We start from the raw sequence: 22,339 nt of genomic DNA on the forward strand, positions 1-22,339 counted from the left end.
AAACATCAAACTAAACCAATCTATCTCAAATAATCAAAATGTAACATGTAAAAGATAATCAACACAGTAAGTCAAGTATATAAAATTCAATCAATCTACCAAACTTTCATAAACAATATTTATTAACTATATCACTTTTTTACCATAAATTATAATAAAGAAATTTTGAAAGATACTATATATAAAAAGAAAACTTAAAAAAAAAAAAGGGAGAGCTAGGACTTACAAGATTACATTGTTTTTTTTTTTCCTAAAAGGTTAAAGTGAATAATTAACCCAATTATATGCCTTACACAAGTCTTACATTATCCCTAACATTAAAAACAAATATGCATATCCTACTTATGTCACTTACCCGAATTTGAGTATTGTTGGAAAGCTTCAATTTCATGTGTTGAAAACCACTTTGAATCTCGTGTACATTACTAACATTACTAAGAAAATCTCTTCAAGTTCAAATATTAATTTTCAAGTTTCACAGATTTATTTTATATATTTTCATTGATTTTGAAATTAAAATTCATACACTTCGCTCACGATTGACACAAACACAAAAGACAAATCTCAATATTTATTAGTTTAATGATATGTTAAATAGAACCAATAATAAATTTAGTTTAACGAATAGATAGAAAAAAAAAGTCATAATCAGAGTAAATATCTTTTTAAAAAAAAAATCTTCAATATTTATTAGTTTAATGATATATGTTTGATAGAAACACCAATGAAATTAGTTTAATGAATAATGATAAAAAAGAGTCATAATCAAAGTAAATATCTTTTTAAAGCCAAAAGCTAAATTTAAGTATTTTCTTAGTTTAAAAATGGAGCATGCAAGTGTTTAAAATTGAATTAAAACCCATTAACTTTAGTCAAACAGATTTTTGTTTTTTGAAAATTTTTGAAAGCTAAAGAAACTTTCTAATCCTCTAAATATGTTCTTGATAGTATTGCAAAGAAAAGCAGACAAAATAATTAAGAAAATGATGTTAATACAAGTAATAGTTTCTATTAATTGATAAATAGAACAATACATAAAACTAGATTGGGTAAATATTATTTTGAAACAAAAGGGAAAAAAGAAAAAAAGATAGTGTAGAATTAATGATTTGTGATGGATGGAATAGTAGAAAGTGAACCGTGAAAAAGGAGATAATGTGGTGAGGGATTTTGTGTGTTCACATTAAAGAAGAAAAAAATAATAAAGAAAAATGGATGAAAAGAAGATTTGGAGAAGGAAGTATTTATTACTTGATCCGTGGAAGCAAGATAAGAATAAGAGGAAGAAGGAGAAGAGAGAGAAGAAGTTGAAGGGTTGGGTTTTGTAATCCAATCTTCCTTTTTCCTATGCTTTTAAGGCACAATTTCTTCTACCTCCTGTCTTCTTCTTTCTTCTCTTCCTGACTCTTATTATTCCTTTTCTTTACCCTTTACCTTTTGCCCAGAAAGGAAGGGAAGGAAAAAGGAACAACTAATTGTATTATTATTGTAATTATTTTTATAATTATTATTATTATTATTTATTATTATTATTATTAAATTAAAATTATTATTATCGTTGTAATTGCTCATCCATGGATTCCTCTTCTCTCTCCAACGATTCGGTTTCTGGATTCAAAGACAAGGAGTCAATGGTTGACCCCTTTTTAGTCGAGGCTCTCCAGAACCCTCGTCACCGCCTTACCAGTTAGTGTTTTCTTAATTATCCTCCTCTTTCTCTCTTTTATTAATTGTTTTTTTCGAATTTTTGTTTCTGGGGTGGGATTGTTTGTGCTATTCTTGTGTTTCCGCGTCGTGGGTATGCTTCAAAATTGTTGCTTTAGCTCGATTTCTCGTTGACCCCTTTGTCTTTTATTTTTTTTGAATTTTTTCGTTTATGGGTTTTGCGTGTAGGTTTTTTTATGCGAATCTTTGTGCTTTTTGATATTTTTAGATGTGTTTAGGTTAATTGAAGTCAGATCCGGGATGGCTGTGGTTATTTCCTGCTTAATTGTGATAATTTGAGATTCAGGTAGCTCTTTGGTAATAATTAAGTAATAGGTTGGTCATTTGGGGGCTTTATTGAAAATTACGTTCTCGTTGAAAATGATGTGATCGTAGGCCGTGTAGGCATGTATGTTTCTGCCGAATAAAATTTTAATTTGGAATGAAATAGGGAAGCAGCTTAATTTCCAGAGTTCATAGATTGTATTGTTCTGTAGCATTTTTATGCGTTTAGTTCTTACTCTTTAGATGGAGTTGTGCTATTGCTTGCTTTGATCAAAATTTCATCTGTCACAAGTTTAAAGTAGTTTTCTAGCTAATGGATGACTTATTCTTTGATGATTATTTTCTGCCTGTGATTTCCCGTTGCCAATGTTGATTCTGATCACATTTTCCGATTTTTTCTTGGTCGTTGTTAAACTTGATATTTTTCTTATTATTTTGTACTTTGTTTTTGTCCTTAGTTTTGCGGATGGAGCTGGACATTCAGAGGTTTATGAATAATGCTGACCAACAGCATTTTGAGTTTCCACATTTCCCTTCTTCCTATCTCAGATTGGCTGCACATCGTGTTGCTCAACACTACAGCATGCAAACAATGGTTCAAGATATTGGCTTAGATGGTCAGGGAAGTAAAATTCTCGTGAGAAAGTTACCAGAGAGCAAGTATCCCATGGTTAAGTTATCTGAAATACCTGCAAAGCAATTGGAAAATGATAAATCTGAGCAGAAAAAATTTGTTATTAGACCTAGGCCTAATAAAAACCGTTTGAATGATGCTAATGGAGTTGGGATGAAAGGAAATCCTGTAAGAAGTGTGGAAGAGAGGAAGGAAGAATATGACAGAGCACGAGCACGTATCTTTAGTGGCTCTAGAATCCCTGACTCTGGTGATATCTCATCCATGGTTCCAATGGATGGGAGGAATTCTTCTACTAGCAAGGATGAGAGTGAAACTAGCAAGAACCCCGTTGCTGCTGATTCAGAAAGATGTATCAGTGTCAGGGATATTTGTGCGAATCGAGTTGCCATATTCAGGGATAGGGAAAAGGACCGTAGTGATCCAGATTATGACCGTAGTTATGGAAGGTGAGTCATATCACTGTACCCTGTTAACTAATTGAGAGCTTTCCAGCAATTCAATGCTATAGTTGCAGAAGCATGATAATATATTTGAAAACAAAAGATTAAAAGTTGTCTCTTTGTGAGAGAGACATAGAGTGGGGGAGGGGTCAAGAGTAAAAACTGAATAATGGCATTTTTTGTTATTTGGCTGGCACCTTTGATGGATTTAAGAATTTATATAACTTGTGATCGTTTTGTTTCTTCAGTTTTTTTTGGTTATTTGTACTGATTTAATTTTTAGTGTACATTTATCAGACTGAATTAAGTTATCGGTGCAGGTATGCCAGGAGTATTCCAACCTCTGCTGTTAACTTGGTGCCATTTAACTTGCTAAAAGTTCAACCTTCATTTGCTCAATATGACGCTACATTTAATCATTTGGGTCAGATGTCACAAACTCAGGCCACACATGGCTATGCTCCTTCCACCCCCATAATGAATCCTTTTGGCACCACAGGATTAAATCAGACACCTACGGACGGTGCTTACATACAGTGGCCTAGTGCTGCTATGATGTATGCACATTCATATGACCAATTTAGACATGCTGTTTTCCAGGTAACTAACATTTAATTTACTTACTTTATTATGTTGGAGATCTCACACGACTAAAAATAAAACGGGTTTATAATATACAAGTGAGTACAAACCTTACTTTTATAATGTCGAGTTAAGTCGAAAGTCCATTACTTAACATAAGCAGAACAAGTGTTTTCTGCATTTGCTTTAAAAATTACAAAGACATGTTAGCAATTAGTGTAATAATTTGATTAATTAATGATGTAGACATTAGTTAATGCTCTCAACTCCTTAAAATGGGTTTTAGAAATGACTGCTTTTGTGTTGAAGTTTATATAGTTTTTATTCTTGTAAGATAATGCTATAGATTTGGATTGTTAGACCATTTTTATTCTCAAATAAGGACTAAATTTGTGGGGAGCTAGATGTCTATAACCATACCCATTTTAAGTGCTGTTGATTTTCCTGATATGTGATAATTATGCTTTGTTTGAGTTCTACTTTCTGACAAGGACAAAATAATTATTTTTTTTCCTGTATTTCACTATATCTGCTATTACTTGTCATTTTATGCATCTCATCTCATACTTTTTACTGTTTTTGCAGGCTCCATTTGGTCAACAGCCTTTGAGCTTTGACTATTCGCAGAACTATTAGGTGACTATTGAATTTGGATGAAAAAGTTATGTTAGCCTTTTAGAATTTCATGTTAGGTTCATTTGTCAGTGCTGTCATAGACCCTTGTTGTAGTATTATGTCTTCTGTTTCAGTTTTGATGGTTATAGTAAATCGTTGGGTACTTCTCATGTGACAGTTTATAAAAATAGTGAATTGTAGTGCGTTACTGGATTTACAGTTATATCATAAGGTCTCTGTGCTGCTTTTTATACTAACTTTGTCTAATTTGGGGGTTACACAGAGAGGTACTTGTTTCATTGGAATGTTTTAAGATTTGAGAAAATTAATTTTGATCCGTTGAATGTTATTGGGATCAGTATTTAAATTAATCTTGTTCATAAATTTTAAATTAAAACGTGTTATGGAAAGAGAAATTGATTACGAAGGTTTGACAAATGGACACTTTCAGCAAATACTTTTCAATCAGCTGGAAAATTTTCTACTACCTTTTTTTCATATTTTTTTCGTGGCTCTTTTTATTTGATTATTTTTTTTCCGAAGGTTTTTTGAATTATTGTTTCTTTTAATTAATGTAATGCCTGTTTTAATTTTTCTAAAACTGAGTCTCAATTGATAAAAATAAATTAAGATTGCAAAAAAGACAATTCAAAGAAATATACTAAAAATTAATGTTTTTCTTATTAAATTTTAGGAGTAAAAAGAAAAGACAGGTTTGTTTGTGCTGTTTCCCACCCAATAAGGATAAGGACACCAGTTGGATGGTGGACATTGAAAACCCAAATTGGAAGATTAGTTTATTTTAAATACACAACTGAACATTCTAGATCTAAGTTATTCATTTTTTTATAAGATCCAATCCAACTCAATTATTTAATTTAGTTTTTTTTTTTTAAAAATTAATAACTGTAAAAGGTTGATGTATGAAGAGATATTTTTTTTCAGAGTTGAATGCATGAATATTTTTAATATATAAATTATAATTAGTATGCGTGATAAATAAATGTATATACTACTTTTGTTTTAAATGTGATATAATATTTTTTTTTTCACAACAGGTGTACCTTTTTGCAAAGGAAACATGTTTAAGGTTAATCCTTAAATGTGAACACATAAATTTGAACCTTTTACATAAGGTTATTTTTAATCATTAATAGTTTTAAAAGGTTAAAATTCAATTTAGAGATGTAAGCAATGAATCATTAAGAAAACCAAGTATATAAAAAAAGTAAAAGAAAATTGTTTGACTAATTATAGAAAAAGAATGGGAAAATTTCAATACAAGAACTAAAAAAACTGAGAATTAAAAAAAAAATCAAATGAGAAAATATGAATAGGAGAGAAAAATTTGTAGCACCCCACTTGAATTATATTTAAGATTACTGTAAGGTTGAATCATACTATAAAACTCATATTCACAGTGGATTTTTTTTAATTTATTCAAAAGTTGTGTTACAATGAAGATTCTTTTTGTAGAAAGGAAAACATCCCAAATCTAAATAAAGAGATTCTTTTTATACCTTCATTCATTGCATCACAAACTCTTCTTTTGTTTCCCCTTAAGATGTTAATTGATAGAAATAGTTTACATAAAAATCAATAACAAATGTCAAAATCTATATTTTTCTCATTTAAATTATTTGTAGTTCCATAAAAAAAATGTATGTCTTATATAATATAGATCTACTTTTTTTTTCAAGTATTTCATATTGTCTATTAATTATGTCATTATCTATTAATTATGCTAACTATTTATCATTAGTGTGATTTTATTGTTATGAAATGGAAAGAATAGTAAATTATATTATAATTGATTATAAAATTTATCAATCTTAACATATTCGTATTTTCGTATTTTGAATTACTAAGTATTTAAATTATTTTTCAAATAACGAAACATGGTCTAATATTAAGACTATCTATGAAGTCATATTCAGCAGAATTTTCATTTTCAATTTTACGTTTAGTAAATGTAATATTGAAATTTCAATATAAAAATGAAAAATCACGTGTGACGAAGTATAATCTAAAATTTCAAAAACTGAATTGATTTATTTATATAAATATTCTAAATTCTCTAAATGTTATTTTTTTATCCAAGCTCTAGATTCTATACCAAAATCCAACGAATAAAGGTGATGAAATTGATTTCAATTATTTATATAAAATGGTCAAAGTTTTATTCCCCAACAATGAAATTAATCTTGCCACCTTTCATATATAAATCATAGACGTCATTTCTTCACCAATAAGGTTTTTCTGAACCAACAAGAAATTGAATAAGATCAACGAAAAAGGTGGTGAGTTGGACTATTATTATTTTTGTTTATGTTGATCTTACTTATATTCTACATAATTTATAAAATCATATTTTTTTTATTGGAGCAAGATGATCTGAATTTTATTCCATTCCTTTGACCCTTGTACTGGAATCCACCACATCACGTTAACGTCACCGAGCCCAAATCCCAGCCACTGTGGCCCATACTTAAATAACAAAAATGGGGCAAGATTTGGTTGGCCCACTTACAAGTCAATGGTGTTGTGTTATTTGAATATGAGATATCTATTGGGCCACAAAAGAAATATATAAATGACTCACTTTTAACGTTCTTTCTTTCAACACACTATTATTAATTAGTTTGCGTAAACTCTACTGAATGATGCAAATTTAACCTTCAATTAAATGAGTTTCGTCTACGATTTGTGTGTGAGTTTTATCTGAAAAAAAAAGTGTCAAGTGTATAAAAAAATGCATTACTAATATAGGAAACAAAGACACAAGATTTTTATTTTTGTTTGGTTTCTTCTCTACATATGGCCCACCTAATCCATTCCTTTGCAACTGCAAATAACAAATATGGTATCTTATATGCATGTACAAGAAAACAAAAAAAAAAAAAAAATTGAAGCAGAATTGACTATATTCACTTTTTTCATTGTCATGGCCTAAGAGGATAGATCTGTCTTTCCATTGTGTTGTTATCTTATCTTAAGAATAAATAATTAAGATGGTTGTTGCCGTGAACACTTTTACGTATAAAAAATGTAGTTCATGTTGAGTCTTGGGATGACATTAGTCATAAGAGATTTGACGGGCACCAAGTGCACCATCCATACAATTGATTAGTTGGAAGTGGACAAAATGACAAAGGCTCTGCGCACAAACTTAGTGACTGCTGATGTGTGTTCAACCTCTGCTTTCTTCCTTGAACCAAACTTTGAATAAGAAGTTCAACTTTTCTCTTTCAAGGTAAAAATATCGATTACATTGCACCAAATGTCAAACCCATGAAAATTTCATTAGGATTTTACTTTTACAACCTAGTGTACCTGTCGTAGCTGCTAAGAAAACAAGAGACAATAACGTGATCACTAAGAAAACAAGAGATAGTGATATGCCATTATTGTCATAAAACCATTTATAAACTAGTAAACTGTACCGTACTAATTGGCTCTGCAGTTTTTTTTTTCTTCGACTTAATGTTTATGTTCTCTTTAACTTCTATTTACAAATAAAATCTCCTCTAGTTAATGTTTGCAATAACTCTTTTCTTCTTCAGAAAAGAAAAAACTAACCAGCCCGAAACAGGGCAAAACAATGCTTCAGACAACGTACGAAAAGAATTCGGTACTGAAAGATTTAGGTCACCCATAAGAATCCGTTATACGTGGCTCAGGAGAATGCCACATAAATGTCTACAAGTTGTTTACCGATAACAGGAAAACTAAACAGTAGTTTAGTTACAGATGACAAGGATATTCTTCACATGGAAGATAGAAAGAAATTTGTAACGTTTCCAACTCTGACTTCAAAAAGGACATTGTTGTTGGGTGGTGGTGCATTTTTTATGAAGAAAGCATTACAGCTCGACTTCATCATAACAAATATGTGCGGCGTCATTTGTTAATCAAAACTAATATATAGACAATAGACAACAACAGGAATTAAAATTCATGCGAGCCCTGAAATGACAGACTATAAATTTGTTTATAAGCTTTTGCAAAAATAATCTTGTCCTTGCTAAAGCGAAATCCATCTTTCCTTAAAAACATGAATAATTTCAAGAAAAATTACTAACACAAGAAGAAACTCTAGAAACCGGAGAAGATGCAAGGAATAACTAAAAGGTGACGTAGACCGCACCAAACTTCGCTGTTAGATCACTTTTTTTAATTTGACATTGAGAAACTGCAATTAAGATAAGATAGATAGAGGAAACGATGATCCAAAAATACATTGGACAGATAACTGGTTGTTAATTTTCAGACTTCTTGACCTTACTGTCAGTCTTAACCATAATGTGTGGCTATTTCTATTAAATTTTTCAACTCATACTGCTGCTAGGATATGGATACATACATTTTTCGAGTGCAAGATCATGATGTTCATCCCTTTATCACATGTAATAACATATATCATATAGGAAATGAACTCAAACTAAAAAAAGGATCTTTGTGAACAGTTGGAACGTCATCCCTGGTGTCTCTAAAAACATAATCATCAAATTAAAAGACTTCAGAGGAGTCCCGGTACAAAAGAAAATCAGAGAATTCCAGTCAAATGAGAATTACATGATTAAGTAAACATGAACTTATTGTTTTCGTAAGCAGGTAAACCTAGAAATTATGGAAACTGATTTACTTGAGTTCATCTAACATATAGACCCCACGCGGCAGTAAGATTAGAATATTAAAGGATTGCCTCACATCAGGCATTCAAGTCTTCTATAGAATCAAACAATGTACAACTCACCTCTACGCAGCACAACAAACTCAACACCAAGGAGACAAGTCTTTCGCAATAGAGGTTCTCGGACTTAGTCGAAGAATTCACAACCAAACACGCCAATGAGTTTAGCTTCCATTAGTTTCTACAAAGTGTAACCCGTGTTTACTACCACCTGCAGACACAAATACCAAATTGGCATCTTTTGCCAATCCTTCCATGAATACCAACACAAATCCATCCATTCAGTGATTCTCCAGATTTCATCCAGCCAGAGACCAATTCCCAGACAATCAGAGGAAGCCTCAACACCAGGAAACCACTGATTGTCACCCAGAATTACAGGCAGTTGCATTACTATTGCCGCTCAACAGTGACATCATGATGAATGTCAGTCACCTGAAGCTGACGGAGAAGTTAACCCAAGCAGCGGCGGATATTGGTACCCCACAAGGTTATTAATTAATTACACCATACCCACCAGAAGTATCATGACTGCTGGAGCTTTTGAATCTGCAGACTTAAACTCTAGACTCCAATACCCCCAATTAGCAACACCAAACTCATTAACAATAACCCTAACACAAAAATACCAAGTAAGACCTTAACCAAACATAAACTTCACATTCAGAATACAACAAGGACACAGTGACACATACCAAAAGACCAAAGAGTACCATACTATTACCATCACCATCGTCATCATGATCATCATCGTCATCATATATGATGAATATTCATTCAATCAATCATCCCCAGTTGGAAACAGAGTAAGAACCTTTCTACCTCCTGAGGCAGCATTAGCAGATTCCATATCCTCCACATAGCCACTCACAGGGTGGTGGTTATGCACAGGACCACCTCCACCTCCACCCCCACCCATCCTCTGAAGATTCGGCCTAGAAATGAAGGGGTTCTCGAAGTGCCCGTTCGGCGGCGACCCGAAATGGCTCACCTGCCTATGGTACTGGGCCGCCGCGGCCAGCTGCTGCTGTTGCTGCTGGTGGTGGTGGAGCGCCGGCACCGGCACAAACGGAAGGAAATGATCCGAATTAGGCCTCGTCGCGGGGTGCAGGAAATGCGCCGGCACCGGGGAGCTGGCGAAGAGGTGGTCAGTGGCGGGGTCCGCGACGGCGCCGGAGGCACCGCCTCCGGGTCCACCGGGTCCGGCGGCGGAAATCCCCTGCATGCGTTTGAGATAGAGACGGTACTTCTGCAAGTGGCTGGCCACGTTTTCTCGGGTCAAACCATCGACGCTCATGAGCTGCATTATGGTCTTGGGAACGGCGTTTTTTATGCCGAGGTGCGCGACGGCGTCGACGAAGCGCTTATGGAGCTGCGGGGTCCACACAAGGCGGGGGCGCTTGAGGGTTCGAGCGGGCTCCTCGCCGGCGGTGCCGGAGCCGAGCTCGCCGGAGTCGGCAAAGTCATTGGAGGTGGGTTGCTGGGGGTTGGGGAGCGATGAAGGGTTGGAAGGTTGTTGCTGTTGTTGTTGTTGTTGCGGTGGCTGCTGTTGGTGTTGATGCTGTTGGGCGGTGTTGGGGTTGGTGGAGGTGTGGGGGTTTCTGATGTCGAAAGCCATGGCTAGATCGGGCGTGATTAGGGTTTGGGATAGGGGCATGAGTTCCTCTGGCGGAGGAAGCTCCTCTTCCCATCGCGAAAACCAATTGGAATCCTCTTCCCTCATTTCTCGAATTGGAGGAAATTCTTGTTCTTGTTTGTTGTTTGGAAATTTAACGGTTTAAGGAAAGGGTGTGGATGTGATGGCGAAGATTGGGATTTGATTCGTTTTGGGAGAAGAATTCGATTAGAGGGTGTGAGAGTGGTGGTGGTGGTGACGAAGGGTGGAGTGTGGAGAGAGGTTCGAGGTGGATCTTGTTTTTCTCTCTCTCTTTTCAGCTTTTTATTGTGGGCACTGTTGTTGATGCTTTTCCTTATGATTTTTATTTTTCCGGGATTTGGGGGTCTTCTTACTTGAGAGTGAGTGTTACAAGATCGCTCCAGTATTTTTCTTACTTTTTTTTCGCGACCGGGGCGTGGGGCAAACGCGCCTCCCTTGTCCACGGTGCAATTCTTAAATGTGATATTTTTAAAAAAGGGTCCTTTATTTGGCAGGTGTGGAAGGTTTTAAAAAGAAATGAGGGGTTTGAAGGTTGGGGCGGGAGAGAGTGGCGCGTGGAATGCAGGGAGTGGGGAGAGAGGTGGGGGAGAAGTGGGAATGAAATGTACGGGTATGGTATGGGAAAGATTTTTGATCTGGGAAGGAATGTGGAGAGAGAGAGAGATGCAAAGATTAAGATTGTTGGGTTTTTCGGAATTTCTTTCCTGTTTGGTAGATAGGGAATAAGTTGAGCTGGTGTTGGTTTGCCTCTCACGATGTCTCCGCTTTCAAAGTTAAAATTCGATTTGACTGAACGTGAATGAATTAGGGAATAGGGATATATGCATAAACAACACAAGGTTAGGGAAATTGACGGGTGAGGTTATTTAATTAATTAATTAATTAATTATTTATTTATTTATTTATTTAGATGGATTAGAAAAGGAGGATGAGGTATATAAAATAATTGGAAAAAGGTTAGTGCTAGGGCCCTGGAGGAAATTAATAATGAAAGAAAAGTGAGAAAGTATGTTTAGTTTGGAGTTGGAACAGAAAGCATGAAATGCCCAGAAGGGAACTGTTGGAAGTGGGATACCTGTGTTGTTGCAGAAATGGATTTATACCCTAATCACTCATGATGAGTCACTGAGTGAGTCATAGATTGTAGTGTGTTGCATTGCATTTGCAGCACTACACAAAAGAAGGTGAGGGGGAAACACAAGAGGCATGAAGGGTTGGGGGGTTTTGTCTACCTATTCTTAGTAAAAGGGTATGGTGCAATTATTGTCCCTAGAAAGCATGTTTCCTCGTGCAGTATTGCCAACAGTACTGACTGACCAATTGAATCAAAGTAATATGATAAGGGTACCCCCATGTGATACCCATGTTTGATGTTTCAACAAAATACCAATATCATGACAGGTGTATCTCTTCTATCATTAATGTTTTGGCATTTATCACACAATGCCCTCCTATACTATTCTTCTCTTCTGGTGCTACACTTGTTTCTCCCTCTTTTCTCTACCAGGAATATTCATCAAAAATACCCACCAATCCAAAACTATTTACATGTCTACAATTAGAAATATCGAACACCCTGTCTTCATACCTCCTCTTCGTCTTTCCCTAATATAAAATTTCCCACTTCAATAACTTCGTCTCAACAATACCTAAATTTCTCAATCTTTAACATTTAAATAAAAAATACGCATCCTATTTTATCGGAACAATATTATTGGACCTCGGAGATCAAATCCAACAAAATACAAAAACGAACATTTTCACATACTGTTATATATATTTATATATCCTTTTTATGGTGATTTCTGGGTTTGTAAAAATAAAATATTACAATGATGTAAAATGAAAAAAAACGGAACAACTTTACGGCGGATTTTTTTACTTACAGATAAGTGACAAATAAAAGTATAACTTTTGTTAGTTAAATAGTATTTTACAGTAGGACAGAAAAGTAACGAGCTGACAAAAGTTTGTGGCGTCGTGTTATTGCTAGACTGTTTGGTATTCACATGAAAATTTGACAGCCTAAGAAACTACCAAATGGTAAGAATCTTAAATTCGTGATGTTTATCCAATCATCACAGACAAACTATTCAGATCTAACTCAGTTGGCGAGCTGAAATTATATAGACAAAATGTGGTAGCAGTTTAGAAATTCAAATCTCTGAAAATAACTATCGTGCCCGAAAAACCCTTTGACCAAAACAAAAAAATCTCATACCAAAAAGTATGCATCATTCATGACTGACGTGAAACGGGGTAGAGATGTAATTTTGAGCGGAGAAATAGATTCTCATTAAAAAAACGTACGAAAAAAATCACTTGTACATTTCAATGAGTAGATTCAGTGAGCCCGTTGCAGCCATCCAACAAAGAAGACTAATAATGATAATAATAATCTAATGATGTGTCAATAATGCAGCATCTACAAAAGTTAATAAAATCAACTTTTCAGCTAAGAAATTTTTGACCAATTTGCTAAAGAAATTGCTAGTAAAAAAATTTCATCTACAATTGTTATGACGCATTGAATTGGCCAAAACAAGGGTAATCTGTATATGCGTTGCTCTCAGCTAATTTACAACATATTCCTCAAGCTATGTAAGTTTTATCAACAAACTCCATAATTTATTATTTTGTGTGTAAACCTATGTGGTCGAGACCTTTAGAAAATTGGCCTGCTGAAAAAGACACAGATTTGAGTGACCGTTTCCTCAGACAACGTCCTTGCTTCTCTCACCTTCAAAAGTAATAAACCTTTGAAGCAAGCAAAACTTCCAAGCAAAACCACGTTAGTAATCATTCTAAAAATATATTCATCTTTCACCGGAAAGGCTGTCCATGATTTAGTCAAGGGGGTTTTCAGCACATATTTCAGCAATTGCACCCTTTTTCTGTTGGTGTACACATTGATCCTCATATTTGTGCTCCATAAGCAAGTAGACCCAGCCTCAGGAATATAACAAACATCATACTGCGTTCATACCTAATAAAGGCTCAATCTAGAGTTTGCAGTGCAGATGATCCTCAATTAATGAACATGAACCCAGTCATGGGAGGAATATGACAAACATAATAGTACTCTGAGGCCTGTAGTTAACTACTTCGAGCAGTTCTTAAATTGAAGATGGAAGCTGGAGTCTGATAGAGGAACAACGTGCAAGATTTTATGAACTTCCTGCTTATTCAGAGGCATTAAAAGAAAAACAAGATAATTTAGTTTTCAGCTGTAAAAATCAGTTTTCAGCTGACCTCAGCAAAACCATTTTCAATTTCTAATTCCACCTTGTGGACCCCAAAAACCCAAATGAATTCTAATTATCACAGGATGGAACAAGACACGTTTACCAAATGTTGAAGTGAGTAGATTTAATGTCGCGCTGCATAGGATTGAATTCATCCTTTATATCACTGCAGTGGACGGCCCTTTGAAATTTTGTTGACAGCTTTTGGTAGGAGTGAACATCTGATGGCTGGATCTGTTTTATTGCCGTCTTTAAATGCTTCATTGTTATAACTGAAGCATCAAGGCTCTCCTGGCAACATAACATCAAAACAAATTTTACTTTGCAAAAAGTGACAACACATCCATCAAAAAGTCATGTTGATTGACACACCTCAATTGCTGCAACAGCTGCCTCACGACATATCAATGATATGTCAGCCCCAGTACAACCATCTGTGAGTAGAGCTAGTTCTCTAAGGCTAACATCAGAACCGCATGGGATTTTACGTAGATGAATGCGAAATATCTCTTCCCTATCCGCCTCATTTGGAGGTCCAACATATAGCAGACGGTCAAAGCGTCCTGTAAATGTTTAACGTCAGTCATTTTAAAACTTATGCTGTTAATAAAACTCATCCACCATCATGTATCTGAATGGGCATAGAACACTTGGAGAACAACATAACAGAGAGGGTACCTGGCCTTAAAAGGGCAGGGTCAATCTTGTCTGGCCTATTTGTAGCAGCTATGACAGTGACATTAACTCTTTGATGTAGACCTGACACAAATAAAGATTGTCAAAAGAAAAATATGATCCCAATCCAAACTTCAAAACTAACTGGTTTTTAAAAAAAAATAATCATTTTCTGGCCAACAAATATCAAATCAACATGCTTTGGAGCCTGCTGAATGAGCCCTAATTTATCTTACATATTAAGCAATATGTATATAAGCAATAATTCACATTTCCACTGCCCAAGATTCATCACTAACCATCTAACTCAACAAGAAGTTGACTCATGACCCTATCTGACACTGAAACACCATCACTTTCCTTCCCACGAGTTACAGCAAGACTGTCTATTTCATCAAAAAATACTATTGATGGGGCATTGACCCTTGCTTTTGCAAATAATGATCTGACGGCCTTCTCAGATTCACCAACCCATTTGCTGAAGAGTTCAGGACCCTTGACTGCTAGAAAGTTCAACCCTGCTTCAGAAGCAACTGCACGTGCCATGAGGGTTTTACTACAACCTGGAGGCCCAAACATCAATACACCTGTAGGAGGGCGAGTTCCAATACGGTCGAATGCATCATGGTGTTTCTGTGGCCATTCAACTGCTTCCATCAATTGAGCTTTGACCTCCTTTTGACCGCCAACATCTTCCCAATTAACTTTTGGAACCTCAAGGATTACCTAAGCATTAAAAAATTTGATAACAAAAGTATTATGCTTCACAATCCCTTTTCATAAAAATTTTGATGTAGAAAATTCTCATCTGTGCATATCTAATCATGTTATAAACAACGTTACATGAACAGAACATCAGATCTCACCAAAGCATTGTGATCATAAGTTCCTCAACTTCAATAGTTTGTATCAAATAAAGTGTAGATAAAGAGAATACAAAAGGAATATAATTTTATTTAAGAGAAATTCCATAGATATAAGTGACTAAACTGATTGCAGCTAACAACAGATCACAGTTGAACGGGGCTGGTGACAAGAGATGGCATTCCTTGTTTAAGTAATTTTAATGAGCCAGGATATGCCTGTTGGCAACACTAAGACAATGCATTCTATGATGAAACTTGAAAGCGATTAGCAAAAAATTAGGGAATACCAAAATAAGCCAAATAAGACAAATCTTGGGTCAGATAATATACTTTTGTAAAAACAAGTTCGCAAAAAATCCTACTCATGGCATCAATCATACCTCTCTCATGGCACTAGGTCTTATTTTCATCCTGGCCTTCTGAAAATCTTCAAAGCTTACTTTCAAAATCTGCTCTTCTTTACCACTATCAGGAATTATATCCGTAGTTTCACAAGTTACCATGCAAGAAGGTAATACACAACTGGCGGCCAACATATCTGAAGTAGATGAAGTTGACTCATCCAAATGATCTATTGAGTTTGTTGCACCATTCCTCAGAACAGGTTTCCCGGTTATATAATCAGAACAAGAATCATAAGTCTTCTTAAAGCTAGCATAATGCCGTAGACAAATCAAGGCTGCCTCATTGCAAAGTGCAACTAGATCAGCACCCACAAAACCATGAGTGACTGTACCAAGCTGTTCAATTTGTAACTCAGAGAGACAATGATCCATTTCATTGAGAAGAGTGATCAAAATATCTGAACGTTGTTTGGGGGATGGCACACCTGCATATGGATTTGACATGTACAGTGAATGAGTTACTCTGTTAATCCATTGAAGTATTTAAAACAGAAAAATTGATCTGTATCCCAAAATGCTTGCTTCAGACTAACATTATTTTACGAGTCAAAGTCACTCATGAACATGTAAGTTAACCACTACATAGTGGCATTGGTAATTTTCAAGGATCAAAATGGAATTCCAATATTCCCTTTTTGCCTCAGGAATAGAGAAGTTGCACAACAAAGCTTGTGGTGATTATACCCCGGCCCTAAAAATAGCACATATTGCATTTGTCTCTTTCACAAAATAAAAGGACAACAATATGCAACTTTACAGATTTCTAGTATGCCATTTCATAAATAATGGAGAACCAATTGAGATTATGTAACTACCCATGGCAGTAATAGCTAAAAGCCTCAATGTAAAATAACACATTTGTAAAAAAATATTTAACTCAAAGAAAGACCATGATATTATGTGTTCTTTTAATAAAAAGCCTCAAAATAAATAGTTACAATAAACTTCATACTGTTAAGGGTAGTGGGCTTTTTTTAAAACAGGGACATGAAATCCAAAACCCAACATGTACAATGAAGCACAATTTTATTATCAAGTCATCATTGAATAGCAAATCTGGAAATCTGCCCATTGCGAAATGGCAGTCTTATAACAGAATATAATCAACAAAAGAAGGTATTTATAGTAGTAAAGTAATAGAAGTTTAGATATTGGAATGAAAAGGAGCAACAGTACATTATGAACCTATTTTTTCTATTTTTGATAAAAGTACATATATACATGGTGCCGAAATTGCACTGTGTTTACATATCAAACTAGATCATCCTTACAAAGTAGTAACATGTGGAGGCAGAAGTTAAGTGTAAAATTCACAGTTAGGCATGTACGCATTTATTTTAAGATAATAGCATGCTATTGACTGGGAGGTACTAGCATAGGTAATACCAATTTCAATTTCCTTGTCAAATCTTCCAGGTCGTCTGAGAGCTGGATCAATATGGTCAGGGCGGTTAGTGGCAGCAATTACAAGTAACCCTTCAGTTCTACTAATTCCATCCATCATATTCAATAAAGTCGCAACCAATCTTTGAGATAACTCTTCACCTCCTTCTTTCCTTGCAGGGGCAATGGCATCTAATTCATCAATGAATACCTGTACATCACAGAAATCACATATTCAGCCAATCGGGAGAACTTTGAATATAAACATCAGTTTTAAAATCAGGGGCACTATTCTCATTGAACCTGAAAAATATAAAACTAGAGTATCAAAAGCTTGGAGAAAAATGTCAAGATTGGAAATGTTTCAACAAATCTAAGAATATTGAAGAGAAAGTGTCACTGATTTAAATATACCTGCTTTAACAGTGTAACACTCACCTGAATATTTTGTGGTGAATCTCACACCAGATAAATTATAGATACAAGAACAATTTCCCATATAAGACTGTCTTTTTACATAACTAAATACACAATTAGAGGCTACCATCAATAATTCCTGAAGTTGTACGTAAAAAGAACTATTCATGAATATATAATAATTCAGGAAACAATTAAGGATTTTTAGATCATAGAAGAGAATTAAACAAAAATATAATAATCCATAATTTTCTCACCAGAATTTAAAATAAAAACCAGAGCATTAAATGAAAAATTAAAGCTTAAATTTTAACTTTATATAATACTATTGCCTGCAAATCTCACCAATATACAAAATTAACAGCATTAGTAATTGAATGCATCAGAAAACTCAGAAATCTTTATATTATACCTCCTTTAAGTTTCACTTGATTTATTTAGATCACCATTCTAGCAGCAAGATTCTTATATATTCATGAAGCCTCAAAGTGTTAAGTGTGTTACTGACTCCACAAATCAAGTAACATATACCATATTAGAGATATTACACCGGAATTATTTAAGGGTCTCTTGATAAATACATTAGTTGTATCACAAATGAGAAAAGGGAAATCACAATTAGAAAATCCCCACTAAACTACATGCATACTTGCAGTATTGCACATGATAAGAGTTAACCCTAAAGGTCTAAAACTATAATGTAAAACTTCAACAAATTCACGTGATATGTAGCTCGTAGAAATATTATTTAGCTCAAACACAATATTTTGACAAAATCTAACCACAGCAGGTGCAGCTTCAATGGCGGAATCAAAAACTTTATGCAAAGCTTGCTCACTTTCCCCATAATATTGGGTAACAATTTCAGGTCCATTTATTGGGAAAAATTTGACTCCAACATCATGAGTACATAATTGAGCCAGGGAAGTCTTTCCTGTACCGGTTGGACCATGAAGAAGGACACCTCTTGTAGTTCTTAGACCAAAGCTACAGTTTGAAAAAACAAGAAGCATGAGCATTTAGAAGTGCATGTCAGAATGCAAATAAGTATGTGAGAACAGATAACCATGATCATTGAGGTACGTACTTTGAACTATAAATTTAATCATTGACAGTTATAAACTGATACAAATGAACATCAAGAAATTGTCAAAATCCATGCTTCTAATAAACTGACTAGATAAATCAAAGAATTAACTGAATCGTATGAAGTTTTAAAAAAATCATAATATATGCAAATTAAATCCATTAAGAACAAGAGATAACTTGAACTTTATCTTGTTCAAAAAATCATAATATATGCAAATTAAAGCTATCAGTAAGTGACTTCTATGAAGGACATGGGTTCTCTTATGAGTAAAATTTCAATGGTTATCCATTAATTAAAAAAAATAATGTTCTTCACACACAGTGAAGTGTACAAGAAAGAGGAATTAAATGATAATTAATTCATCTTTGTCCCAAACTTTGATTTGGTTCCCAAACTTTAAAAATAAATAGATAAAATCTTTTGGACGTGTCAAACAGTGTTTCAAGTTGGTGTTTGAGTTCTTTCCGTTTGACATATTTCAACTCAAATATCAACCTAGAACGTCGTTTAACACGTAAAAAAAATGAATGTTATTAACTTAAAAGAACTATATTCATTCATTTTTTAAAGTTTGGAGACTAAAATGTATTAAAGTTTGGGATAGGAGCAAATTCCAATTTGGCATCCAAGCTTAGGGACTACAAACATATTTAATCATAAAAGTATTCATTATTTAACCCACATGTTAAAATATACCTTGATAAAGCATCATTCACAATCTACTTGAATCCACCAAACAAAAATTATGCATAGAACAACACACAATCTACAGCAAGGAGATAAATAAATAAAAGTGTTCATTATTAAGTGTTAAACTCACATGTGAAAATATGTATCAGACAAAACCTACCTTGATAAAGCATCGTTCACTGACGAAGAAATTATGTCCTTTAGAAGTGTATATTCTTTGGATAGACCACCTAATTTAGAGATTTTATCCGGTAAGCTAACATTAGCAACTTTGTGTTCTAGTTTCACACAAGGTATATCCCTTTGAATTGGCTGTTCAGATGCTGATGCTGCATTTGACGGCAAAGATAAAAATACCTTTGTTTCGTAATTAACAGTGAAAGCCTGATATACACTATCTGCTATATCAGAATCCTCAGGATATAAATCACTGCTTCCATCTGATGGAAAATGACCAGATTTGGCAACTGGCTTCTTCTTAGCTCCTATCACTTGGAAAAAACACTCTGAAAACATTGGAATACTGACAAGATTCCCTAGAAGTAAAGATCGAGAATATAACCATGAAGTTGCCCATGTCTCAAGTGACTGCTTAGAACTTTCATCACTTAATGCTAAGCTGACATCAGATGAAATCAGTGATTGACTCTTCTGATTTGGCACACTAGATGCTGAATCCTCAAATTGTGGAGAAGACAAACCACTAACATTAGAAAACTTTGATACAGAAGAAGGTGTTGCAGGAGAAGCAACAATGTCATTCTCAAATTGGACATGAGATTTCACCTTAGACACGTCCAATGAGGGAAAATTATTAAACTTCAATGGTAGCCCACTTTTAGAAGGAACCAACTGAAGATACAATTCCTTGCAATTATTAATAGGTAAACAATTATTTTCCATATAATGCTTTTGATTGCTCCCACTGGCAGGAGTAGGCAAGAGTTGTTTCTGTAATGCACAAACAAACACACTTGAACCCATAGGAGGACATCCCATAGAATAATAAAGGTTTGAAGACAGGCGTACTCCATCCTTCAAAACCTATGTAAATGTAATAAAATATAGAAGTCTGGTAAGGATAGATGCCGCACGTTTATAAATATAAATACATGCACAGACTTACATATAAAAAAAGGTCTCCTTTAAATACAGCTCATAAGAAACAATTTTATGAAAAAAAATAGTAACAGGACAAACCTTATTGGCAGGAAACACCGTTGCAAGCACAAAGTAGTTCCCCGCATCATCATCATCAACTGCCGTCCCGATTTCCAGTCCATGGCATTTGGCACACTCATTAGCTAATGACACGAGGGGAAAACTATGCAATTGTGAACTTTTCTCGTCTGAAGATGGAATAGACACCTAAAAATCAATCAAAATGATGAAAGAAGTATAGCAGCATAACAAAGAATCCAATTACAAACTGATTCGGCAACATGAAACTATGACTGCCAAAACAAACCGATATTGACATTCATTAGCTAAAATATAATATTTGCTTTCATAGGTTTCAGTTTCGCCTCATGTTTCAAAAATTTCACTCTGGCAACTTAAGTTACTTTGCTAAACCAATCTTTTCCTTTTTTATAGTTCATATAACTAATTTGGTAATACGTGCCAAACTGTAAGAAATGACAAATCAGCCATAATTGACACAGTTGGTGCCAAAACTGACATAAAGACCAATTTGCTTTAAACAGAATATTATAAGAACCAAAGTTAAACTCTTTAAACTTGAGGGAAATTAACTGCATCAATTCGAACATAATTTGAGACTAAATCCGGTATCAATTCATTGAACTTCCAAACGAGTAGTTAGCTCGACTTCATTTACAATTATAATTATTTTATAAATTTTTATTTATTAACTTCACATAAAAATACAATTAGATATATAAGTTCAGTAATACAAAACATATTATCTAATATACATGAACCAAACGAGTGGAACTATACAGTTCAAGTTCAGTCTAAGAAGGCAGCAAAATGCTACGTTAGGTACATTAGTTTATACAAAAGGTAATTGAACAATATAAAGCGTATGTGGAAGAAAAATGTGATGATAATCATAAATGTGTTTGTGATGGTGATGGTGATTACCGACACAATCGAACCCGGGGAGAGAGAGGAGGAGAGCATCGAAGGTTCGGAGAGCCAAATTCTGAAGCCCTTGAAAAGGGGAACGGTGTCGTCGACATGTATGATTTTAGCGACGATCGCGGATTCAGCGATGAGAGAAGGGAACTTTCTAGAAGCTTCTTCGCATAAAGAGGCATGCTCTTGTGCTTGTTGTTGCTGCGTTTTGGGAGGCACGGTGGTGGCATTCGACGACAATGGTGAGTTTTGCAGCTGCGCCTTCAATTGCTTCCTTTTCTGCTTTGAATTCGAGCTCGAAGGCATTGTTTCACACTACTATGTGTTGTGAGGGAAAAACTGAACCGTAATGCAAAACCCCTTTCAATAGAGAGGGCTTTAACGTTTTGGTGGGAATAATGTAACATGCAGAAGGTTTTACCCTAGGTCCTAAACCCTCAATTTGTTTTATAGATATTTATAAAAGAGAAAAAATAAACTTATTCAATAAAGTTAAACTAAAATAAACTTATGCAATAGGTAAAATGGGCTATTTGAAAAAGTTAAAATCATTTGCTAAAAAGTCAATTAAGTTTATTCTACGTGAATTTTAGCTTCTACAAAACATTATTTTAATTTATTTTACACAATATTTTCAACTTAGAAAACTTATTTTCTTATTTTTGTTTTTTATAAGTTTATAGAAATATAGTCGATTGAAATATGTGTCCCATTCTTATTAAAAGAATGTCTATATCTATTCGGTTCTATTCACATTTTTACTCCAAAAGCTCCTAAATTAAAAACTTTATATATATATTATAATTTTTTAGTTAGATTAAGAATATATAATATAGTGCTAAATTATATTTTTAAC

At 34.4% G+C, this 22,339-nt stretch overlaps 3 protein-coding genes across 4 annotated transcripts; 1 reads left to right on the forward strand and 2 right to left on the reverse strand.

Moving 5' to 3' along the window:
• The first annotated feature begins 1,255 nt into the window (after positions 1-1,255).
• On the forward strand, positions 1,256-4,486 carry LOC108343670 (uncharacterized). Of its 2 annotated transcripts, none has more exons than XM_017581990.2 (4): positions 1,256-1,686; positions 2,448-3,072; positions 3,387-3,666; positions 4,234-4,486. In XM_017581990.2, exons 1-4 carry the CDS (start codon positions 1,575-1,577, stop codon positions 4,282-4,284), a joined length of 1,068 nt encoding a protein of 355 aa, XP_017437479.1. In that variant the 5' UTR covers positions 1,256-1,574; the 3' UTR covers positions 4,285-4,486. The 2 variants fall into 2 exon arrangements, with proteins under 2 accessions (XP_017437479.1, XP_052728795.1); XM_052872835.1 differs by having other exon boundaries at positions 1,668-1,798.
• A 4,258-nt stretch (positions 4,487-8,744) lies between these two features.
• On the reverse strand, positions 8,745-11,307 carry LOC108343665 (transcription factor MYBC1). Its single transcript, XM_052872836.1, has 2 exons — positions 9,652-11,307; positions 8,745-9,570 (listed from the first exon to the last, which is right to left on the reverse strand). The coding sequence occupies exon 1, from the start codon at positions 10,677-10,679 to the stop codon at positions 9,738-9,740; it is 942 nt and encodes a 313-aa protein (XP_052728796.1). The 5' UTR covers positions 10,680-11,307; the 3' UTR covers positions 8,745-9,570; positions 9,652-9,737.
• Positions 11,308-12,920: 1,613 nt separating this feature from the next.
• Positions 12,921-21,896, reverse strand: LOC108345869 (calmodulin-interacting protein 111). The gene is made up of 11 exons (XM_017584697.1): positions 21,490-21,896; positions 20,584-20,751; positions 19,544-20,427; positions 18,386-18,590; positions 17,190-17,397; positions 15,780-16,228; positions 14,833-15,259; positions 14,537-14,617; positions 14,231-14,421; positions 13,962-14,149; positions 12,921-13,791 (listed from the first exon to the last, which is right to left on the reverse strand). Exons 1-11 carry the CDS (start codon positions 21,787-21,789, stop codon positions 13,710-13,712), a joined length of 3,183 nt encoding a protein of 1,060 aa, XP_017440186.1. The 5' UTR covers positions 21,790-21,896; the 3' UTR covers positions 12,921-13,709.
• Positions 21,897-22,339: the final 443 nt, after the last annotated feature.

This window comes from Vigna angularis, chromosome 2 (assembly GCF_016808095.1).
Source record: "Vigna angularis cultivar LongXiaoDou No.4 chromosome 2, ASM1680809v1, whole genome shotgun sequence".
Taxonomy (NCBI): domain Eukaryota; kingdom Viridiplantae; phylum Streptophyta; class Magnoliopsida; order Fabales; family Fabaceae; genus Vigna; species Vigna angularis.